This window comes from Pangasianodon hypophthalmus, chromosome 11, assembly GCF_027358585.1.
Source record: "Pangasianodon hypophthalmus isolate fPanHyp1 chromosome 11, fPanHyp1.pri, whole genome shotgun sequence".
Classification (NCBI taxonomy): Eukaryota; Metazoa; Chordata; class Actinopteri; order Siluriformes; family Pangasiidae; genus Pangasianodon; species Pangasianodon hypophthalmus.
Genome location: NC_069720.1, coordinates 2,008,119 through 2,027,427, shown reverse-complemented (window position 1 = coordinate 2,027,427; position 19,309 = coordinate 2,008,119). Strand labels below are relative to the sequence as shown.

The following is a 19,309-nucleotide window of genomic DNA, read 5'->3' as shown; positions in this document are numbered from 1 at the left end:
GCTTGAAAAAACATTAAATTTTTATTATTATTATTTTCGCTTATTAAGTTCAAGTTTAAATTCTAGTTAGTAGATAATGTTAGCAAGTATTTTATTTATTTATTTATTTTTAAAAACATACCACTACTTAACTTCGCTAAATTAATTCTTGAATTAAATAGCAAGCTAATCCTAGCTATGTAGCTTCATAGCTAGCCGAGTAATCGCTTTCGTTTCTACTACAAATTATAGCAAGTTTATCATATTTAATCTTTCTGTTATTGAAATATATACACAACTGGTTGGATTTAACTATTAAATATAAATATTATTTATATTATATGTGAGTGAGATTTTTATTTGTTTGTGAAAAGGGTGGAGGAGTTTATGGTCAGTAAAGCTAAATAGGAAAATAATCAACTTTGGTGTTGTAACAGTAATTCCGCTTCATTACACCACCTGATCATTGATTATTATCCTATAACTTCACACCACAGTGTTTTATTCTTATGGTCAAATACTTTTTTTTTTAAAATTAGGGCTAAATTGATTGTATTGAAAGGCACCTCAGTGAATTAAGAGGCATCTGGAAAATTTTATTTATTAAAGCACATTTAAAACAACAAAATGTGACCACAGTACTCGTGTACTAACGCTAATTGCTTTTCCTTTTACAGTTACTGTTTGAATTTTAAAAACCTCTCATGTCACCTGAAAACTTACCATAAGGTCTGTTTTGCGTACCAATCTTCTGAATTTTCTAGATTATTAAACATTTTTGAATGTAAGGTCAGAGTATTTTTTAGTTAGGACACAGTTCATGACAACAATCACGACAACAGCGGAAAGTTTTCACAGAGGCAGAAATCGTCAGTGTGTTTGATGTTATGGAGGAATTTCCTGTTATCTAAATCAATATCATTTGTTAATCAGTATTATATCAAACAGTATCTATGCAACAGTGACCTTAAATCACCTCATGTATTAACTTTTAGAGCTTCATTTATATGAGCTTCATCACTCTACCATTTCTGGTGCATTTAGAAGAGTGACTCTAGGCCTGTGATCCTGCAGGGATGTTTCTGTGAGAACAAACTGGTGTGACCTTGAAGATGGAGTTATTTTAAGGTGAAGGCTAATGTTGTTTTTGAAAAATAAACTGACTGAACTCTCGCCACGGTTAAAACTAAGATAAGGGGACAGTGAAATAATTGTGACGAGAGGCAGATGTAAAAGAAAGAAGAGAAAACTCCATCCAATGAGATTATTGTTTTAGAATTGTTGTTTGATTCAATAAAGTCTATAGATTTTTGGCATCCAGAACCACTTGACTTTGTAACTTATTTTTCTTATTCTGATTTGCAGAAGTATTTGCCACGACAATGTCACTGTGAATAAAATTGGGAAACATTTTACAGTTCGACTTGGAAACCTGACAGACGGAGACGTGACACTTTTCAATCTTCCAGATAGAAATAAGATATTCAGGGAGTGTGTGAACAATACCGCTTGTGTTACTGCTGCTTCTACACACACACAGAATCATGCACCAAGTATAAACCAGACTCTTTAGCTTGGCATAGAGCCGTAACACTACCACACCACCCAGGGGTGGATTATTTTCCTATAACAACACAACACTTTCCACTAGACTCATAAGTCAGTGCAAGGAATATTCCTTTGTTTTCATTTTTAGCCACTTAAGTTACACATCAGCTGCGTATGTTCCTGACACTCTAAAATATTCAAATATTCAAATGTTACAATAGTCCTATATTATAAATCTGGATTTTGAAATAATATAGGATGGTCAAGGCCTGTTTTTGTGGAAATTTGTCTAAAAACTATAGGAATTATTGTGATAATAACTAAGGTTTTCACAAATATAAAACATTGATAAATCTGTGTGTATAAAACTTCATTTCTAAATATCAGCCCACCAAATCCTAATGCATAATAATCCATAGGTCATTTTTCTCAATTTAAATGCAGATTTTTTGTGTGTGTGTGTGTGTGTGTGTGTGTGTGTGTGTGTTATATTTATGATGTTTAAGAATAGTGGATCTGGCAACCCGTTTTAAAAGGACTGCGGTTTGTTTTTACGGAACTACTTTCGTGTTCCTCCGAGTACGGGGTAGTAGTTCTTATCCGACTATTTTATCGCTTATTTAAATATTATGTTACTAACTAAATTAATGATGTTGAATTTTATAACTCACAAGTTTGTGTTTATATGATTTATTTTCCGTTTTTTGAGAAATATAAAGCATTAAGCTCCAGTTTTCGACACCGATTTGATGTGCGGCCTTTTCTTTTTCACGGACGGCCGCCATCTTGAATTTTAATGTTGATTTTTTTTAGTGTAGCTAAGTTAGATATATGTTTATCATTATTTTTTAAGGATTTTAATTACTTAGAATTTGGATCATAGTGAAAGATTGAGGTCTGATTCACCATGGCAGCCAATGACTAAGTGAGTATTTAATTTCTAACAACTTAAAAAATGCCAAGTTAGCCAGATAAGCTAGGAAGCTAACTGATAATTAGCATGCTAATACGCTAAAATGATTAGCGACACAACGGTGCTGTTTATATTTACTTTATTTACTTATATTTACAGATATATCTATATTAACTTACAGTCTCATCGATGATAATCTCTATCAGACATTTAATCCTGATTAATGCCTAAATAAAATAAATTAGCCGGTCTGGTGTAACTGCTAGCTAGCTAGCTAGGTTAACCGGCTTGCTAGCTAACTTTAATCCGCTTGAAAAAACATTAAATATTTAAAAAAAAAATTATTTTCGCTTATTAAGTTCAAGTTTAAATTCTAGTTAGTAGGTAATACGTTAGCAAATATTTTATTTATTTATTTTTAAAAACATACCACTACTTATCTTAGCTAAATCAATTCTTGACTTAACTAGCAAGCTAATCCTAGCTATGTAGCTTCATAGCTAACCGAGTAATCGCTTTCGTTTCTACTACAAATTATAACAAGTTTATCATATTTAGTCTTTCTGTTATTGAAATATATACACAACTGGTTGGATTTAACTATTAAATATAAATATTATTTATATTAAATGTCATGTGAGTGAGATTTTTATTTGTTTGTGAAAAGGGTGGAGGAGTTTATGGTCAGTAAAGCTAAATGTTTTATTTAAAAAAAAAAAAACAACAACATTATGTAACTATGAACAGTAACAAAGCCACGATATCTTCTTATTTAGATGTCATTTTAAACCCTTTTGGAATTTTTTTGGTCTTAAAAAATGACCCAGGTATATCTGTACACCTGTAGCCTAAACAAAATGCCGGGACTTATGAATATTCATGAATATGTAAATCAGGACACGCCCACACGTCTTCCTGCATTGAGATATAATTAACATTAGAGTCATTTGAATTAACTAGCCGGTTATTCATTTAAACTATTTGTCGTTTTCTGAGTGATTTATTTAACATAACGTTACCATGACAGTCAAAACTCTTTTGTTCACTAATTTCAGCCTAGACACGTTGTACTTTTTGTCCGTTTGTGGTTACATTAACTGTTGGTGAAACTGTAAATCATCTCCGTCGTCTTGTCTTCACGTCTTTCTCAGCACAGAGACTCGATGCGACTAACGCGGGCGCTCTGCGGGTATGAAGTGGATGAGTGGAGAATCCAAGAAGAACATGGTAGTAAATGGCAGACGACATGGCAGCAGGTTCAGCGAACAGCCGGGGAGCCAGAGCCGCGCTCAGCATCTGCGTCACAGCAAGAGCTCGCTCAGCAGCCGGAGATGCAGCCGCCGTGAGTCATTTCATTCCCCGTACGCTCCAAACACTCCACGTCTAACGCAGGCGTGAAAATCCAAACCATACGGTGCGTACGGTTCAACAACGACCGAACAACCGCGTCTCTTCACGTCCCTGCAAATAACAACAACACGACGACGTTTAACTCGAGATATTATTTTCCATAATCAGAGTTAATTATTATATTTATTTTTTTTGTTATTCATTATTCTACCTATAATCGAATGGCATAAAAACATAGGATAGTTTTACTAAAAATAAAATAATTAAGCATTTAAATAAATATACAGATAAATAGCCACAATGTTTGTGTACACAATTATATAATAACATGAATATTATGTTTTAAAAGTTCGTAAAATTATTATGTTTATAAATAAATCTGTACTGAAGGTGTTCAGGGATTAAAAAAAAAAATTAGTGTACCTCTATACATGCCAATAATAATAATAATAATAATAATAATAATAATAATAATAAATTATCTTTGTATTCCATATCTAGTGTATCTACAGTATATTCTGTAATAATCACAATAATAATATTAATAGTAATAACAATATTTATAATAATAATAATAATAATAAACAACTGTATTTTATACGGCGTCTTTAAAAAGACCTCTTTTCTCTTTAAAAAGAAAAAATAGAAACAGAAGCATATTGAACAAATCTCATGCTTGTCAATTTTTTTTTTTTTTTTTTTGGTGTAGCTGGTAGCTAGCTAGCTAGGCTAACTTTAATCCGCTTGAAAAAACTTTTAAATATTTTTTTAAAAATTATTTTCGCTTATTAAGTTGAAGTTTAAATTCTAGTTAGTAGATAATACGTTAGCAAATATTTTATTTATTCGTTTATTTTTAAGAACATACCACTACTTATCTTAGCTAAATCAATTCTTGACTTCACTAGCAAGCTAATCCTAGCTATGTAGCTTTTTTTTGTTCCTCAATAAATTTTTTTTTTAAATTTTTTTGTTTCTTCGTAAAAATAATCCACTCTCGTCTAATTATATATGTATTTTTTTTTCCCCAAGAGAATGAAGTTTTTATCTCCGTATTCATTCTGACCAGGATAAAGAGGAATGAATGAATAATTCGGTTATACTTTGGTGTAATCTTTTTTTATTTTTATTTTTTTGGTCGTTCAGGTTTCAACGGTGGTCCGATGGAGGTGGAAAGACGCCACGTCCCGTCGTCAGGAATGACGGCTAAGGAGCTGTGCGAGAACGACGACCTGACCACGAGCCTCATCCTCGATCCTTACCTCGGCTTTCAAACCCATAAGATGAACACCAGGTCGCTAACTTCTAGTGATTTTTATTCAGATTGATTTTATTTATCGTGCTCTAATGAAGCATTTCAGGCATCGATACCCTGAAAATTAAACATATCCAGATTCTTTAAAAGGTTTATTATTATTATTATTATTATTATTATTATTATTATTATTATTGCTTAAAATTGTATGTCATAAGGATTCTAACTTTTTCTAAATATCACTTAAACAGAATTAAAAAGCAAATGGTTGTCTGTCTGTAGCAATACCATGAGTTTTAAAAAAGAAATATTAAATATGTTTAAATTTTTAATGTTGACCAAAATTACAGAAAATATAATTTCTGAACAACGTTCAGCAAATAGCTGATTTCAAAGTTTAAAAAAATAAAACAACCTTCAATAAAAATTTGTTTTACACAAAGTTAAGCACACAAGATTACGTTCGATTGTAATAATGATCGAAGGAATTTGTAGATGAGTTACTTCTTATGTTAATGTTTTTCTAAAAATAGCTCGAAGTTCTGTGAATATATTCGTAAGCTTGGATTAATTAAAATAAAATAAAAAAAAATTGATTTTATTTATGATGTGCTGCTTAACTATTTCAGCCAGAAATGATCGAAAACGCATCCACATTCTTTAGAAGAGTTTTTTAATATTTTAAATTGTATATCTAAATTTTAAATATCTAAAATATCACTTATAGTAAAAGTAAACAGATTGTCCATGTGTAGGAATTTTTAAAAAATCTCTTTCTACTGTGTTTTTTTTTTTTTTTTTTAAACAAAAATTGTTCACATTGAAAATATTTAATATTTATTGCTGATCAAATTTTTTTTAATAGAAGTCTAATTTTTAACAAATTAATTAGCATTATTCTGTACAGATAAACTGATTACATAAGTTAAAAAAGTTAGGAAAAAAAAAAGAATTAAAAATTAATTAAAATTAAAAAGAAAACGCTAAGGCATTCATTCGAGTTTGGCCCAAAAAACTATTTTAAAATTTTTTTTATTTGTTTTTTTTTAATTTGAGAAAATTTGTCTATATGTGAAATTTACTTTTTATTAAATTATAGAATAGTAACAAGCGCTTTGGAAGGAAAATCTTCCAAATGTTTTCCTAAAAAGGCCCTAATTTTTTGTAGATATTCATAAGCGTGAACGTTCTGTGTGAAACGCGTGACGATCTCCGTGTTCTGATTTCATTTCCGTCCAGATTTCGACCCGTTAAAGGAAGACAAGACGAGCTGAAGGACATTATAGAGAGTTTTAAAAAACACAGCGACCTTGAGAAAGCTTACGAAGCTTTAACTTCTGGAGATTCTTCCAGAAATCATCTTCTGTCCAAGACGAAGGCTCAGGAGAAACTTTTCAAACAACACGTACGTCTTTTTAAAGCATGCTGCTCTTTCACGTGTGATGATGATGATGATGATGAGGTTTATGGTGTTTATTATTCCTTTTATATTCCGGTAGGTATTCGTTTATCTCCGCATGTTTGCGAGTGACAGCGGGTTCGAGATTTTGCCCTGCAACCGATATTCATCTGAGCAAAACGGAGCCAAAATCGTCGCAACGAAAGAATGGTACGAGAATAACGCCGACTTCGCTGTCGCTGTCGCTGTCGTTGTCGTTCCCGTGTCTGAACTCGTACTCGTACGTGATCTCTAAGTGTGTTTTACGTTCGTACAGGAAGAGGAACGATAAGATAGAGCACCTGGTGGGTTGCATTGCTGAGCTCTCGGCCAGCGAGGAGAACCTGCTGTTACGCCACGGCGAGAACGACTTCAGCGTCATGTACTCCACCCGCAAAAACTGCGCTCAGCTCTGGCTCGGACCCGCCGCCTTCATCAACCACGGTATCCATCACGACCCGGAAACAGCGCAAACCCCGACACATACACATACACAAACCCCGACACATACACAAACCTCTCACACATACACAAACCTCTCACACATACACATACACAAACCTCTCACACATACACAAACCTCTCACACATACACATACACAAACCCCGACACATACACATACACAAACCCCGACACATACACAAACCTCTCACACATACACAAACCTCTCACACATACACAAACCTCTCACACATACACAAACCTCTCACACATACACAAACCTCTCACACATACACAAACCTCTCACACATACACAAACCTCTCACACATACACATACACAAACCCCGACACATACACATACACAAACCCCGACACATACACAAACCTCTCACACATACACAAACCTCTCACACATACACAAACCCCTCACACATACACAAACCTCTCACACATACACAAACCCCTCACACATACACAAACCTCTCACACATACACAAACCTCTCACACATACACAAACCCCTCACACATACACAAACCTCTCACACATACACATACACAAACCCCGACACATACACATACACAAACCCCGACACATACACAAACCTCTCACACATACACATACACAAACCTCTCACACATACACAAACCTCTCACACATACACAAACCTCTCACACATACACATACACAAACCTCTCACACATACACATACACAAACCCCGACACATACACATACACAAACCTCTCACACATACACATACACAAACCTCTCACACATACACAAACCTCTCACACATACACAAACCTCTCACACATACACATACACAAACCTCTCACACATACACAAACCTCTCACACATACACAAACCTCTCACACATACACATACACAAACCTCTCACACATACACAAACCTCTCACACATACACAAACCTCTCACACATACACATACACAAACCTCTCACACATACACAAACCTCTCACACATACACAAACCTCTCACACATACACATACACAAACCTCTCACACATACACATACACAAACCTCTCACACATACACAAACCTCTCACACATACACAAACCTCTCACACATACACATACACAAACCTCTCACACATACACAAACCTCTCACACATACACAAACCCCGACACATACACATACACAAACCCCAACACATACACAAACCTCTCACACATACACAAACCTCTCACACATACACAAACCCCGACACATACACATACACAAACCTCTCACACATACACAAACCTCTCACACATACGCTGTTGTTGCACAGGTCTGGACTTAAACACATTCGGCTAAATCTTTATTTTCTCGTTTCAGATTGTCGGCCGAATTGCAAGGTAACTTTTTTTTAATCGTAAAACATCATCACGCACTTCCTGAGAGGAAAACACCGCTGAATATCTTTCTTTCTTTCTTTCCTTCCCTCCCTCCCTCCCTATTCTTTCTTTTTCTTTCCTTCTTTCTTTCTTTCCTTCTTTCTTTCTTTCTTCCTTCCTTTCTTTCTTTCTTTCTTTCTTTCTTTCTTTCTTTCCTTCCTTCCTTCCCTCTTTCCCTCCCTCCCTCCCTCCCTCCCTTTTCTTTCTTTCTTTCTTTCTTTCTTTCTTTCTTTCCTTCCTTCCCTCTCTCCCTCCCTCCCTTTTCTTTCTTTCTTTCTTTCTTTCTTTCCTTCCCTCTTTCCCTCCCCCCTCCCTTTTCTTTCTTTCTTTCTTTCTTTCTTTCTTTCCTTCCTTCCTTCCTTCCTTCCCTCCTTCCTTCCTTCCTTCCCTCCCTCCCTCCCTCCCTCCCTTTTCTTTCTTTCTTTCTTTCTTTTTCTTCTTTCTTTCTTTCTTTCTTTCTTTCTTTCCCTCCCTCCCTTTTCTTTCCTTCTTTCCTTCCTTCCCTCCCTCCCTCCCTCCCTTTCTTTCTTTCTTTCTTTCTTTCTTTCTTTCTTTCTTTCCTTCCTTCCCTCCCTTTTCTTTCTTTCTTTCTTTCTTTCTTTCCCTCCCTTTTTTTTCTTTCCCTCCCTCCCTTCCTTCCCTCCCTCCCTTTTCTTTCCTTTCTTTCTTTCTTTTCTTTCTTTCCTTCCTTCCTTCCTTCCTTCCTTCCTTCCTTCCTTCCTTTCTTTCTTTCTTTCTTTCTTTCTTTCTTTCTTTCTTTCTTTCTTTCTTTCTTTCTTTCTGTCTTTCTTTCTTTCTTTCTTTCTTTCCCTTTCTTTTCTTTCCTCCCTCCCTTTCTTTCTTTCTTTCCTTTTCTTATTTTCTTTTGCTCTTTTTTCCTTTTCTTTCTTTCTTTCTTTCCTTCTTTCTTTCCTTTAATCAGTTTGTGTCGACCGGCGCGCGACACGGCTTGCGTCAAAGTTCTCCGAGATATCGAACCGGGGGAAGAAATCTCCTGTTACTACGGCGACGGCTTCTTCGGAGAAAGCAACGAATTTTGCGAATGCTACACGTGCGAAAGGTAACAAAACCTAAACCTTTTTTTTTTTTTTCCTTTCTTTTTCATGTGTCCTGAGAATTTTTGTTTTATTTTGTTTTAATACACACCCGATTAACGCGTGACTCGTTTTCAGACGTTGCACCGGTGCTTTCAAATCAAAAATGGACTTCCCGTGCGGTTCCTGTGATCAATAGCAAATACGGCTTGAGGGAGACGGACCGGCGACTCAACAGGCTGAAGAAGCTGGGAGAAGCGAGTCAGAACTCCGACGTCCATTCCGTCGGCTCGCACACCGACGCAGACACTCAGGATTCACCAAAAACACATTCATGTAAGATCATTCGGCAAATCGAAGCCTTCGTATGACAGCTCACGGTTGGTCTAACTACAGAGTCTAAAGCCTGGCGTGCGTGTGAACGCGTCAACGTTGAAAGCGGATTTTCGCTTCGTAGTTTCAATACTCTGCGTGTCCACTAGGGGGGCAGAAAGGTTAGCGATGCTCTGCAAGAAACATGGATACGGCGTTTTAAACTAGAATGTATAATAAGCTCGCCTACTGAGTACCGTCTCCGAAATGATGTTTATCTATTCGATTCGATTCGATCGATTTAATTCAAGCGCTTTTATCATCACGAAGTGGCGTCACAGAAACCGGATGTAGGTTTAGATCTCTATTAAACACGGCGAGAAAAAATCTCCCTTCGACGACGTCAGGACGAAACCTTAACTCAGAAGGGAACCTGTTTTATTCCACGTGCCAGAAGAACATCTTTATGATTACAGCAGCAGTTCTTAGGTACAAATCTACAGTCAGTGTGGACGATATGATAAAAATATCACATCACGATACCTGAAGGTGTTTATACGATACACTGTATACAAATATCATCGTATATACAGTAGGATATATGTCACAAACTAGCTAGCATTAAAAATGTTATAAATATAACAGTTTATTATGATAAACAAATTTTTTGTCATTTTTTAATATAAAAATAGCAATTTTGTTTTATAATAAATACATAAAATTATGTAAGTATTTAGTAGTGCTGAACAGAGGAAAATTTAAAGATTAGGTACAAAATTCTAACAGGTGAAAAAATTACAAAATTTTGTATAAATTTTGTATAAAACCAACGTCACACAAACAAGAGTGCGGTTATACCGAATATCGACACGCGGCCGTAGCTAATCACAGCCGCGCCGATATCGGTGTAACCGCACGATTGCGAGTGTGATATTGGTTTTATACGATGATTCTATAAACAAGAAATTAATAATGAATAAATGACATTATGAATAATGAATAAGTGGCCAAATTCTTATTAACTGTTTATTTTTGCTTCGTTTGCGGAAATAGATCTCGAAGAATCCACACTCACTTTTTGCACGTCGGCTAGCTAATATAGCTAACAATGATTCGTACATTCCCATTAAAGGTGCTTCCGGGTGAAATTAGCATCCCTTCTATCTTTTCATCATCAGCTGACGAGCTTTCATATTTACATCAATCCTGAAAATTATCGTTTGCCTTGTCCGCTGATGATGTCACTAAAGGGTCTTTCGCACCGCTTTAGTTCCATAACTAAATTTTACGGTACTAAAGTACAGGGCGATTTTGTGCGAACTATTTCCCAGTACCGTTTAAAGGGTTGCATTCGCACCGACAGCGGGCACTAGGAAGTGACGTAAGCCGGTCGACAGCGACGTCATTTGTGCGCGGCGTTCAACAACGGAAACAAAGAACAACAACGTAAACAACCGGAGGATGGAGGACGCTGTGATCGGAGCTGTGTTTTTGTCGTTTCTCGCGTCCATCTATCGCTGTTCTCCATACTTGTGGAATAAGTCGACACTACAGTATGTTTACATGGCGTTTTAAATCATGGCGGGTGAGAGCGTTTTCGTACGCGTTTGGCCAATCAACACTTACGTCACAGATAGGACCAGTCGTGCTGGTTAGACCCTGCTCCGGAGTAGGAGCTCATTTGGTTCTCGAAAAAGGCAGTCGGTACTAAAATCGCACCCAGTTCCGGAGGTGCGAAAACGCCAAAAAGTGGGTAGTTCCACAATTAGTTCAGGTACTATGAAAAGGTTCCCGCGGTGCGAAAGGCCCTGATCTCTACTGTAGTAACCGTTTTGAACTAGGAAGTTGAATTTTACGTTGCGAACACAGAAGAACGGAGTGACATACGCAGTGAAACGTGTGTAACCCAGCACGGTTGTAGAAAATATAAGCACTCTTAGAACACCAAATTAGTGTCGTTGTAATTATTTATTAAATAGTAATAAAAAAGACTAAATCACAAAATCTCAGAAAAGTACAAAAGTCCATAAAAGCCTTGAGTTGTTTGTTTTTCTGTACCGTTCTCTTCATAGCAAGAGTTATTTTTATTGCGATTTTGAGATAAAAGACAAAAGTCGTTCTCGTCCAAGTCTCGTAAATAAACCTGACACGCTGTTAGGATCTTGGACCCTGTCAGTGCACCTCTGAGCACCGTGCTTACCCATAAACCCCTTCTCAGCGTTGTGACGCAAATCCACAGCCGTATAAACCAGACGTAAACCCATGAGCCGTCATTCTACTCATGTTTTCAAGAAACATGACCCGAGAGCCTCGTTGTATTAAATCAGACTTATACCAAATCACCAAGGCGGCGATCCTTCATCATATATTCTTCTGTTCCTCTACAAAGCTTCTGCTGATGCTTTGATCCATGATGACTTGGCAGTGAAAATGTGCTCGCAGCTGCTGTTAGTCCCGCACACCTGTCTGTGCTGTTTCCTTAACAGAGCTCTGTGGTGCATAAAATGTGCAGGATTTAAAAAAAAAAAAAAAAAAAAAAAAAAGGGTCTTTTTTTATACCGACAGCTTTGTTTAAGAGTCGCTCTTAATTTATGTACAGGGTTTATACAAAGGCTTAAAAGTCTTTCAAATCCGTCAACGTTCAGTTTAATGTTTAATGTTTAAAATGGGATTTATTCGGTAAAATGAATAATCTGTTACAAATGGACATTTACTAGGAAACAAATATTCATAGTTTTATTAAAAAGCAAAAAAAATCAAAAGCTATCTTGTCGCAGTTGGATGTTAGCCTCGATGGGCCTCATTTATCAAACTTCTATTAAAGTTGTGTGTAAATGTTTGCGTAAGTCAAACCGAATTAAAACATTTCTTACCGGATTTACAAAAGTGTCGGAAACGCAGATTTTCTTCGTGCTCGAGTGTGTGCGTTGATCACCCGTAAAGTGCAAAGCACATTCCTGATGCGGCTCATTTGCATTTAGTGACGCCCACAAAACTCCATAAAAGGTAACGTGCACAGAAAGCTGGGAGCACGAAATGAATGATCAGGGTAAAACCTGAAAAACAGAAGGGGCATTTTTTTTACTCACTTGAATGATAATAAAAATATTTAATAATGTTAATAATAATAAGCGAGCGCTAAATCTTTAGTCAGCTGAGGTTGTTTGTTTACAGCTTACGGCTCTGCGCAGACAGTCCGGGCCTGTCCTCCGTTTATACGCCGCCATTTCTTCTGTCATAATTGAACGATTAGTTTTATTTATGTTTATTTTCTAATATTCTTCAGTTAATGCCAATAAAATAAAATGACTCGTTTTCCACAAAACGTTTTCGAATGGTACTCTTAGTTCCTGACCTAGAGAACTAGCATGCGGATGTGTTTTTGTTTTCGATCAAGACTCCAAAGCATTTCTATAATTCGCCTTCGGATAAGAGCGTCTGCTAAACGCTGCAAACGAATAAAAATACAAAAACAGTTTAAAATCGAGCGATATTCCAGATATAAAAGTGCAGTAATTCAAGTGAATTATATGATTTGAAGTCGATCAAGTCGAGGTTTACGTTAGTTAGTCGTCTTATGCGTAAAATTTACACAGACTCAGGAGCACGAGTAGGCAAGAGCCATGTACAATCATCCAAATATTACCGGTTTTCTAATAGTTACGTCGTTATACCTTTCAATCTGTTCAACTTCTTTTATGGTGGTTAGAGTTCAGTAAAAGTTCTAAATTAGTAAGAAGGAAATTGACTTTTTTTAATATATAATTAGTGTTAAACATTCTAAAGAAAATCTTTGACGTTTTAGATTGTTCCGATGAAACGATGTAAACAAAAAAAAAAACTTTAGCAGTTTTTGCGTTCATGTTCTCTTTAATTTTTCTCCCATTTATATTCCCAGCTTATCTCAGTGATGTACATTGAGCGTAAACGTTTGCCGTTATACCGGAACAAACCCGATTAACCACCGTGAAAGACGAAAACGAAAAGCTTGCGTATATACTCAGTAAAAATAGATAGCATTTTAAACACTTCATTTAAAGGAATAAACCACTCTGTGTGGTGCTGTTAGAATAAAATAATCAACGACTGGGTGTTGGGAGGAAGCAGAGTCGCTGTGACCACCCTGAAGCTGATTATTTTCCTATAAGAGCAATGTCCCAGAGTGTTTTATTTCCTCTTATACCACAGCAATTCTGCCCAACACTGCATTCTTTTTTTATTTTTAATACATTTTTTATCCTTCTATAGTTACGTTTACTATTATGGAAAAGTCCGTGTTATTAACAAATTATTGTCATATTACAGAGAAACGTAAAAAAAAAAAAAAAAGCGTAAACTCGTCTGTCCTGACGATATCTGAAAATTTGAATCTTTACCTCTGACACTGGAGACTCCTTCCATAAATATGTTAAACAAATGTTTCCTTACAGATCAACAATTAAACACATTTTTAATCTGTTTATTATTAGTGGAGCGTTTGCCGTACAATTCCCTGTGAATGAGCTGTTACTATAGAAACGATAACGGAGCAGAACGAGCGCATTCGTGTACGTAAACCTGTGATTTGCAGCTGCAGTTATAGTAGATTAATCCACGCCTTCTGACCAATCAGAATTGAGAATTCAAAATTGCTGCAGTATGAACGATGTAGTGTGTGAAGAAAAACAGTCGGACAAACATTTCTAATTAAAGTCTTTTTTTCTATTTAGCGTCTAGGAAAAGAACGCCGGCTAGCACGAGGGTAAGTAAAACCAGGAGTCATGATGGACAGTCTCTCTCAAGAGCTTACACATCTACCTCACCTTCCAAACAAAGTCAAGCTAATAGCAGGGTACCAAAGAGACTGAAATCGAAACCCTCCAAGCCTTCGCTCACGAACGTAAGGTTACGGAGCCAAAACCGAGGGTCAGAGGCGAAGACCTCCGCTAAGGAGCCGAAGGCTGCGCTCTGCAGAGACGTCCGCGTTAAAAAGGAGAAGGACTCGCTTCGAACTTTTAACTCGGCGGGATCTAGAGACTGTTTAACACAGCACATCGCGAAGGAAAACAATCAGCCGTCTTTAAAATGTCCTGCAGAATCAGAGAGTTGCTCTTACAGGACTCGAAGGTCGATGAGGACTTTGCATAAGGCGCAGGAAGATGACGGCGTTAACGGTGAACGAAGCACTTTTGAAGGCCAAAACCCGGTCATTAAAACGGAGCCGGCTGACATGGAGGAGTACCTCTCCCACGGCTTGAGGCTGAGCGAGAAAACGCCAGAAGACTTGTACGTCCCGAGAGTTTCTAACTCGCAGCATCACCAGTTTACTCAGCTCCAGCTGGACAGGAGGATAAAAAGTGAGGACGAGCGCAGTGAAACTTTCATGCCAAGGTTTATGCAAAGTCCTAGCGTCAAGGACGTGCTGCTGGGGTTTCCCGAAAGGCCTCGGCATTGCGGTTCCTCCAAAAAGGACAAGTCTAAGGGAAGCAGTCGGAGTTTGGGAAAAGGGAAAAAGAAGCACAGAATTCCACACTACGACGCAGTGATTCTGGATAGCAGCACAGGGATTCCAAAGCTGACCTTGCGCAGACGTAGGGACAGCGGCGAGACCAGACAGGCTCACGTGAACTCCTCAAAGATCAGCATCAAGCTCGGCAAAGACCACGAACGCAACGAGGGAAGCTCTTACGGAGCCAGGTTCAACAACGGCTTCAGTTCCGCGTCCCGAACGAGCTCCAGCAAACTGAAGATCCAGCTGAAACGCGAGGACAGCGAACGCCTGGTGGCGCAGACGTGTCTCAACGGCAGTCACAGGAGCAACCATGTGGATGAGCAGCCTTCATCAGAGGAGGAGAATGATGATGATGATGATGATGATGATGATGACGATGATGATGATGATGATTACGAGGACGATTTCATCCCGCTTCCACCAGCAAAACGTCTCCGGCTCATTCTAGGCAAAGATTCCATAGACATCGATATCTCCTCCAGGAGGAGAGAGGATCAGTCGTTGAGGCTGAATGCATAAGCTCACCTTCAGACTCACTTGTACATAAACTTCAGGTTAACTCTGATCATGTCACTGAAAAGAAAAACATAATTAAAGGAATAACTTGAGCTTTTTTTCTCCCCCCCCCCCCCCCCCCCCAATCTAATCTCTATCCAGTGTGTCTGTAGCATGTGTGTGATTACTGTGGATAAGAATTTGAAGGTTTCCCTGAACAGAAAAATAGCAAATTTAAAATGGCACTTAAGATGGTGGTCTGTGGAGGTCTATGGGCAGATGTCAAGTTTAAAGTACATGACTGTGTAACGTAAATTGAAACCAGCAGTGGAAACACTAAAGGTATGAGGATGAGGTTGATGTGAAACATTTACGCCGTTGCTGTACCATTTACAATTTATGGCTAAACGTGAATAGAATTCACGTGGCAGAAAAGCCAATTCACTGAAGGGGAAAGGACAGATATGAATGATGTGCATTAGCATCATTTAGTTTCTTTCTTTTTGTAAACGAGGGCCTCAGGGTAGAATGTGCTGTTTATCGTTTACCGCGTTTAGCAGTCCAACGAGACACGCTGAGGGGATTGGTGGTGAAATATTTTCTCTCTTTGCATGCTAGGTTATTCTCCATCACTCTGATGAGAGAGATTCTTACCAACATTGTTCTTACGGTGTTGTGAAACTGGAGCGATACAGTAAAAAGTAGTTCCAGATACTTTTAGTTTCCAGATACACACTTTTCTGAAGTGTGTGTGGTATCGTTACACCACCAGAGTCTCACAGCGCCACTGCTTATTTTGTACAAATTGTTTCATAAAAAAAAAAAAAAAGTTCTCTAATAAAGACAGACTTGTATCATTCGCAGATACCTTTAAAAATCGCTTATGTTACTTAAACCATGTAGCATTCAGTTATTAATTAGGTATAAAGTTAGCGCAAATTTTATCCTAGCTTCGCACAAGCAAATATTTACATTCGTATTGTATAAATGATAAGAAGTGAAAACAAGCTGCTTAGAGAATGAAATCTAAACACGGGGCTTTTTAGATTAAATCATTGTCAGAAAAATCATTATGGTCGCCTTGTGGTCACAAGGTTCATTTTGGGGACGTTACAAAAGAATCGTGTTGCTAAAACATGACCTCTTTAAACATTTAAATAATTATTTATGCATAAATATGATGTAAAATTGAATAGTATTTGAGCAGTAAAATCCATCAGGACATCACTTATACAATTTTATTCGCTTTATTAACAAAACAGTTGGCTTACAAAAGGCGGGAAAGCGTTCGTCCTAACGTTCAGAAACCGCGAGTCCGAATCCCAACGATGCCACAGCCATTATCCATGCTTTCTGGGTGGGAGGGGCATACTCTTTCTCTCCTGTCAATCACAGCGACAGTAGCCGATCCCAGGCATCTGTGAGATGATGTATGCGGAAGAGGGCGGATAGCGCTTTTCTCTGTAACGCATCATGAGCAGCAGCCTATGACAAAACAGTTCCCAAAACATCTGCCCTTAGACTTGCGTTATAAGTGAATTTTAAGTAAACAAATTCTTTTTGTTGTTTCTTCTGTAGAAATTCTTGTCTGTCGTAATCACACACAGTATAGATACAGTAGAGAGAGATTGGATTAGAGTATTTCTTTAATTAACGTTTGTATATTGTTAAAATGCACTTAAAATGGACGTTGCTCTTGTAAATATTTTGTAAAGTAACAATACTTGCGTGACATCAGTCTGATGTTATTTTTAAATGGTGTGCTCTGCTGGAATCAGTTGAAGAAACCAATCTGATGAGTCATGTAGCACCATGGGACTTTTTTTTTTTTTTTTTTTTTTCTTTTCACACGTGGATACACTTTCGTACGCTGTCGTATTGTAAGCGTATCTACAGAGCACAGAACTGACGTTGTTTTATTTACTCTGTTGTTGTTTTTTTTTTTGTTTTGTTTTGTTTTTCTTCCTTCTGAAATGTAATTGGTGCTGATTCTCTACGCCATTGCGTCTGAGCGAACAGGTCATGGCGAGAAATGATTTAGTGTGTGAATTATATGGTGTAGGATTTGTGAAATGGCAGACTTCCATGCCATCGGTGCTCATACGTTGGGACTTCTGTGAATTTCTCATCACCAGGTTAACATTCCACACACGATGAGTTTTTATTTTATCGATTCAACGACATTTCAACTCCTCGTTCTACTCCGCTGGATATTTGGATCTCGAATGCACCTCGGAGTACGTTAGAAACTGCGCGTGTAATATTCACGTATGGCATTATATTTTGTCATTATGACAAATATGGGCAAATACTGAGCATGATTCGTGAGCTCCAATGATCATGTTCTCATTCTATACCTCTTCCCTGTAAATGTTAAACCTAATCATAGCACTAATCATCGCTCAGTCGTATTTTTTTTTCTAAATATGATAAAAGGAAAATAGTTAACGGAGATGACTATAGAAAATTTACAAAGTCTCAAGTTAAAGACTCAGATTTGTCGTACTTTTTTTAAAATCACACAATCTGCTGTTTATAATAACTTTAAAATAATATGATGTTAGAGGAAAATAATCAACGATGAAAGCGGTGGGAAGCAGCCCAGCCAGTGCAAAGCGGAAATACGGACCCGACATGGTTGATTAGTTTCCTATAACATCACTTCCTGAAGTGTTTTCTTCTTCTTCTTCTACCACAGCAATTTGTCAGTGATTACATTTATTTCTTCAAGAATGACACATCGTACGTTTTATCCGTTTACAAGTTAGTTCCTGTTCTCACTTGCGTTATAGCAGCTATAAACGGTCGTTCCCTCACCAGCCTCTTGTTTTTTTTTTTTTTTCTTTTTTCTCTCTCTTGAAGTTGACAAAAAAAACGCAGCTTGTCACGATACCGAGAAGCCGCAATGCGTAAACCCCTCTGTTCCGAAGATGTCGGAAAACTTACCCATCGTTAACAAAACGCTGACATTGGAGACTCCTTCCATAAATGATAAATAAACGTGTCCTCACAGATCAACGATTACGCACATTTTTTTTTTTAAAGGAAAAAAAATCCGTTTATTGTACAAATCCCTGTGAATGAGATTTGCACCTGCGCTAATGTCAGAGCTGCTGTTATAGAAAACGAATCAATACCTTCCGACCAATCAGAATCCTGAATTCAGAATTGAACCGCGCTGTGGTTTAAGAGAGATTGGAAGAGAGCTCATTCCTCTGATCGCACACGGTGCCTTGCATCAGGGCCCTGACATCTCCAGTTGTTCCTCTCTGCTGGTCGATGCTGTATTACATATCACAGGACGCTTCGAGATGAACGTGAAATCTTCGTGTCACCAGCAGCAGTGAACTGGACTTCATCCCGTCTTCCCACTAACTGTTTCCCCTCACCTCGCACCTAATCCTCTGTTTCTGCACCGTTTATTATTATTATTATTATTATTATTCTTCATCATTATCCTGTAAAGTTCCCTGTTAAGATTCCAGCTCGACTCTAAGTGTGTATAGTTGTTTATAAGGGTATGGGGTACAATTTAAATAGAAAAGCAAATGTGGCAAATGTGCAAAAGTTGCCCACTATTTAAAACTCGTTTTTATTTAACAGTTTTGAATACTTGAAATGAAGATAAAGTCCCGTTGGGGAAAGTAAGA

The 19,309-nt window shown here is 37.4% G+C and overlaps 1 protein-coding gene across 1 annotated transcript; it reads left to right on the top strand.

Annotated features, from left to right (window-relative positions):
• Window positions 1–2,061: 2,061 nt before the first annotated feature.
• On the top strand, window positions 2,062–15,791 carry LOC113536364 (histone-lysine N-methyltransferase KMT5B). The gene is given in 12 exon segments (XM_034308902.2): window positions 2,062–2,452; window positions 3,592–3,782; window positions 4,937–5,084; window positions 6,285–6,450; window positions 6,545–6,654; window positions 6,761–6,927; window positions 8,269–8,288; window positions 9,250–9,264; window positions 9,266–9,387; window positions 9,500–9,541; window positions 9,543–9,697; window positions 14,383–15,791. Coding segments are annotated over 11 exon segments (2,397 nt in total). The 5' UTR covers window positions 2,062–2,452; window positions 3,592–3,631; the 3' UTR covers window positions 15,684–15,791.
• The last annotated feature ends 3,518 nt before the right edge of the window (window positions 15,792–19,309 follow it).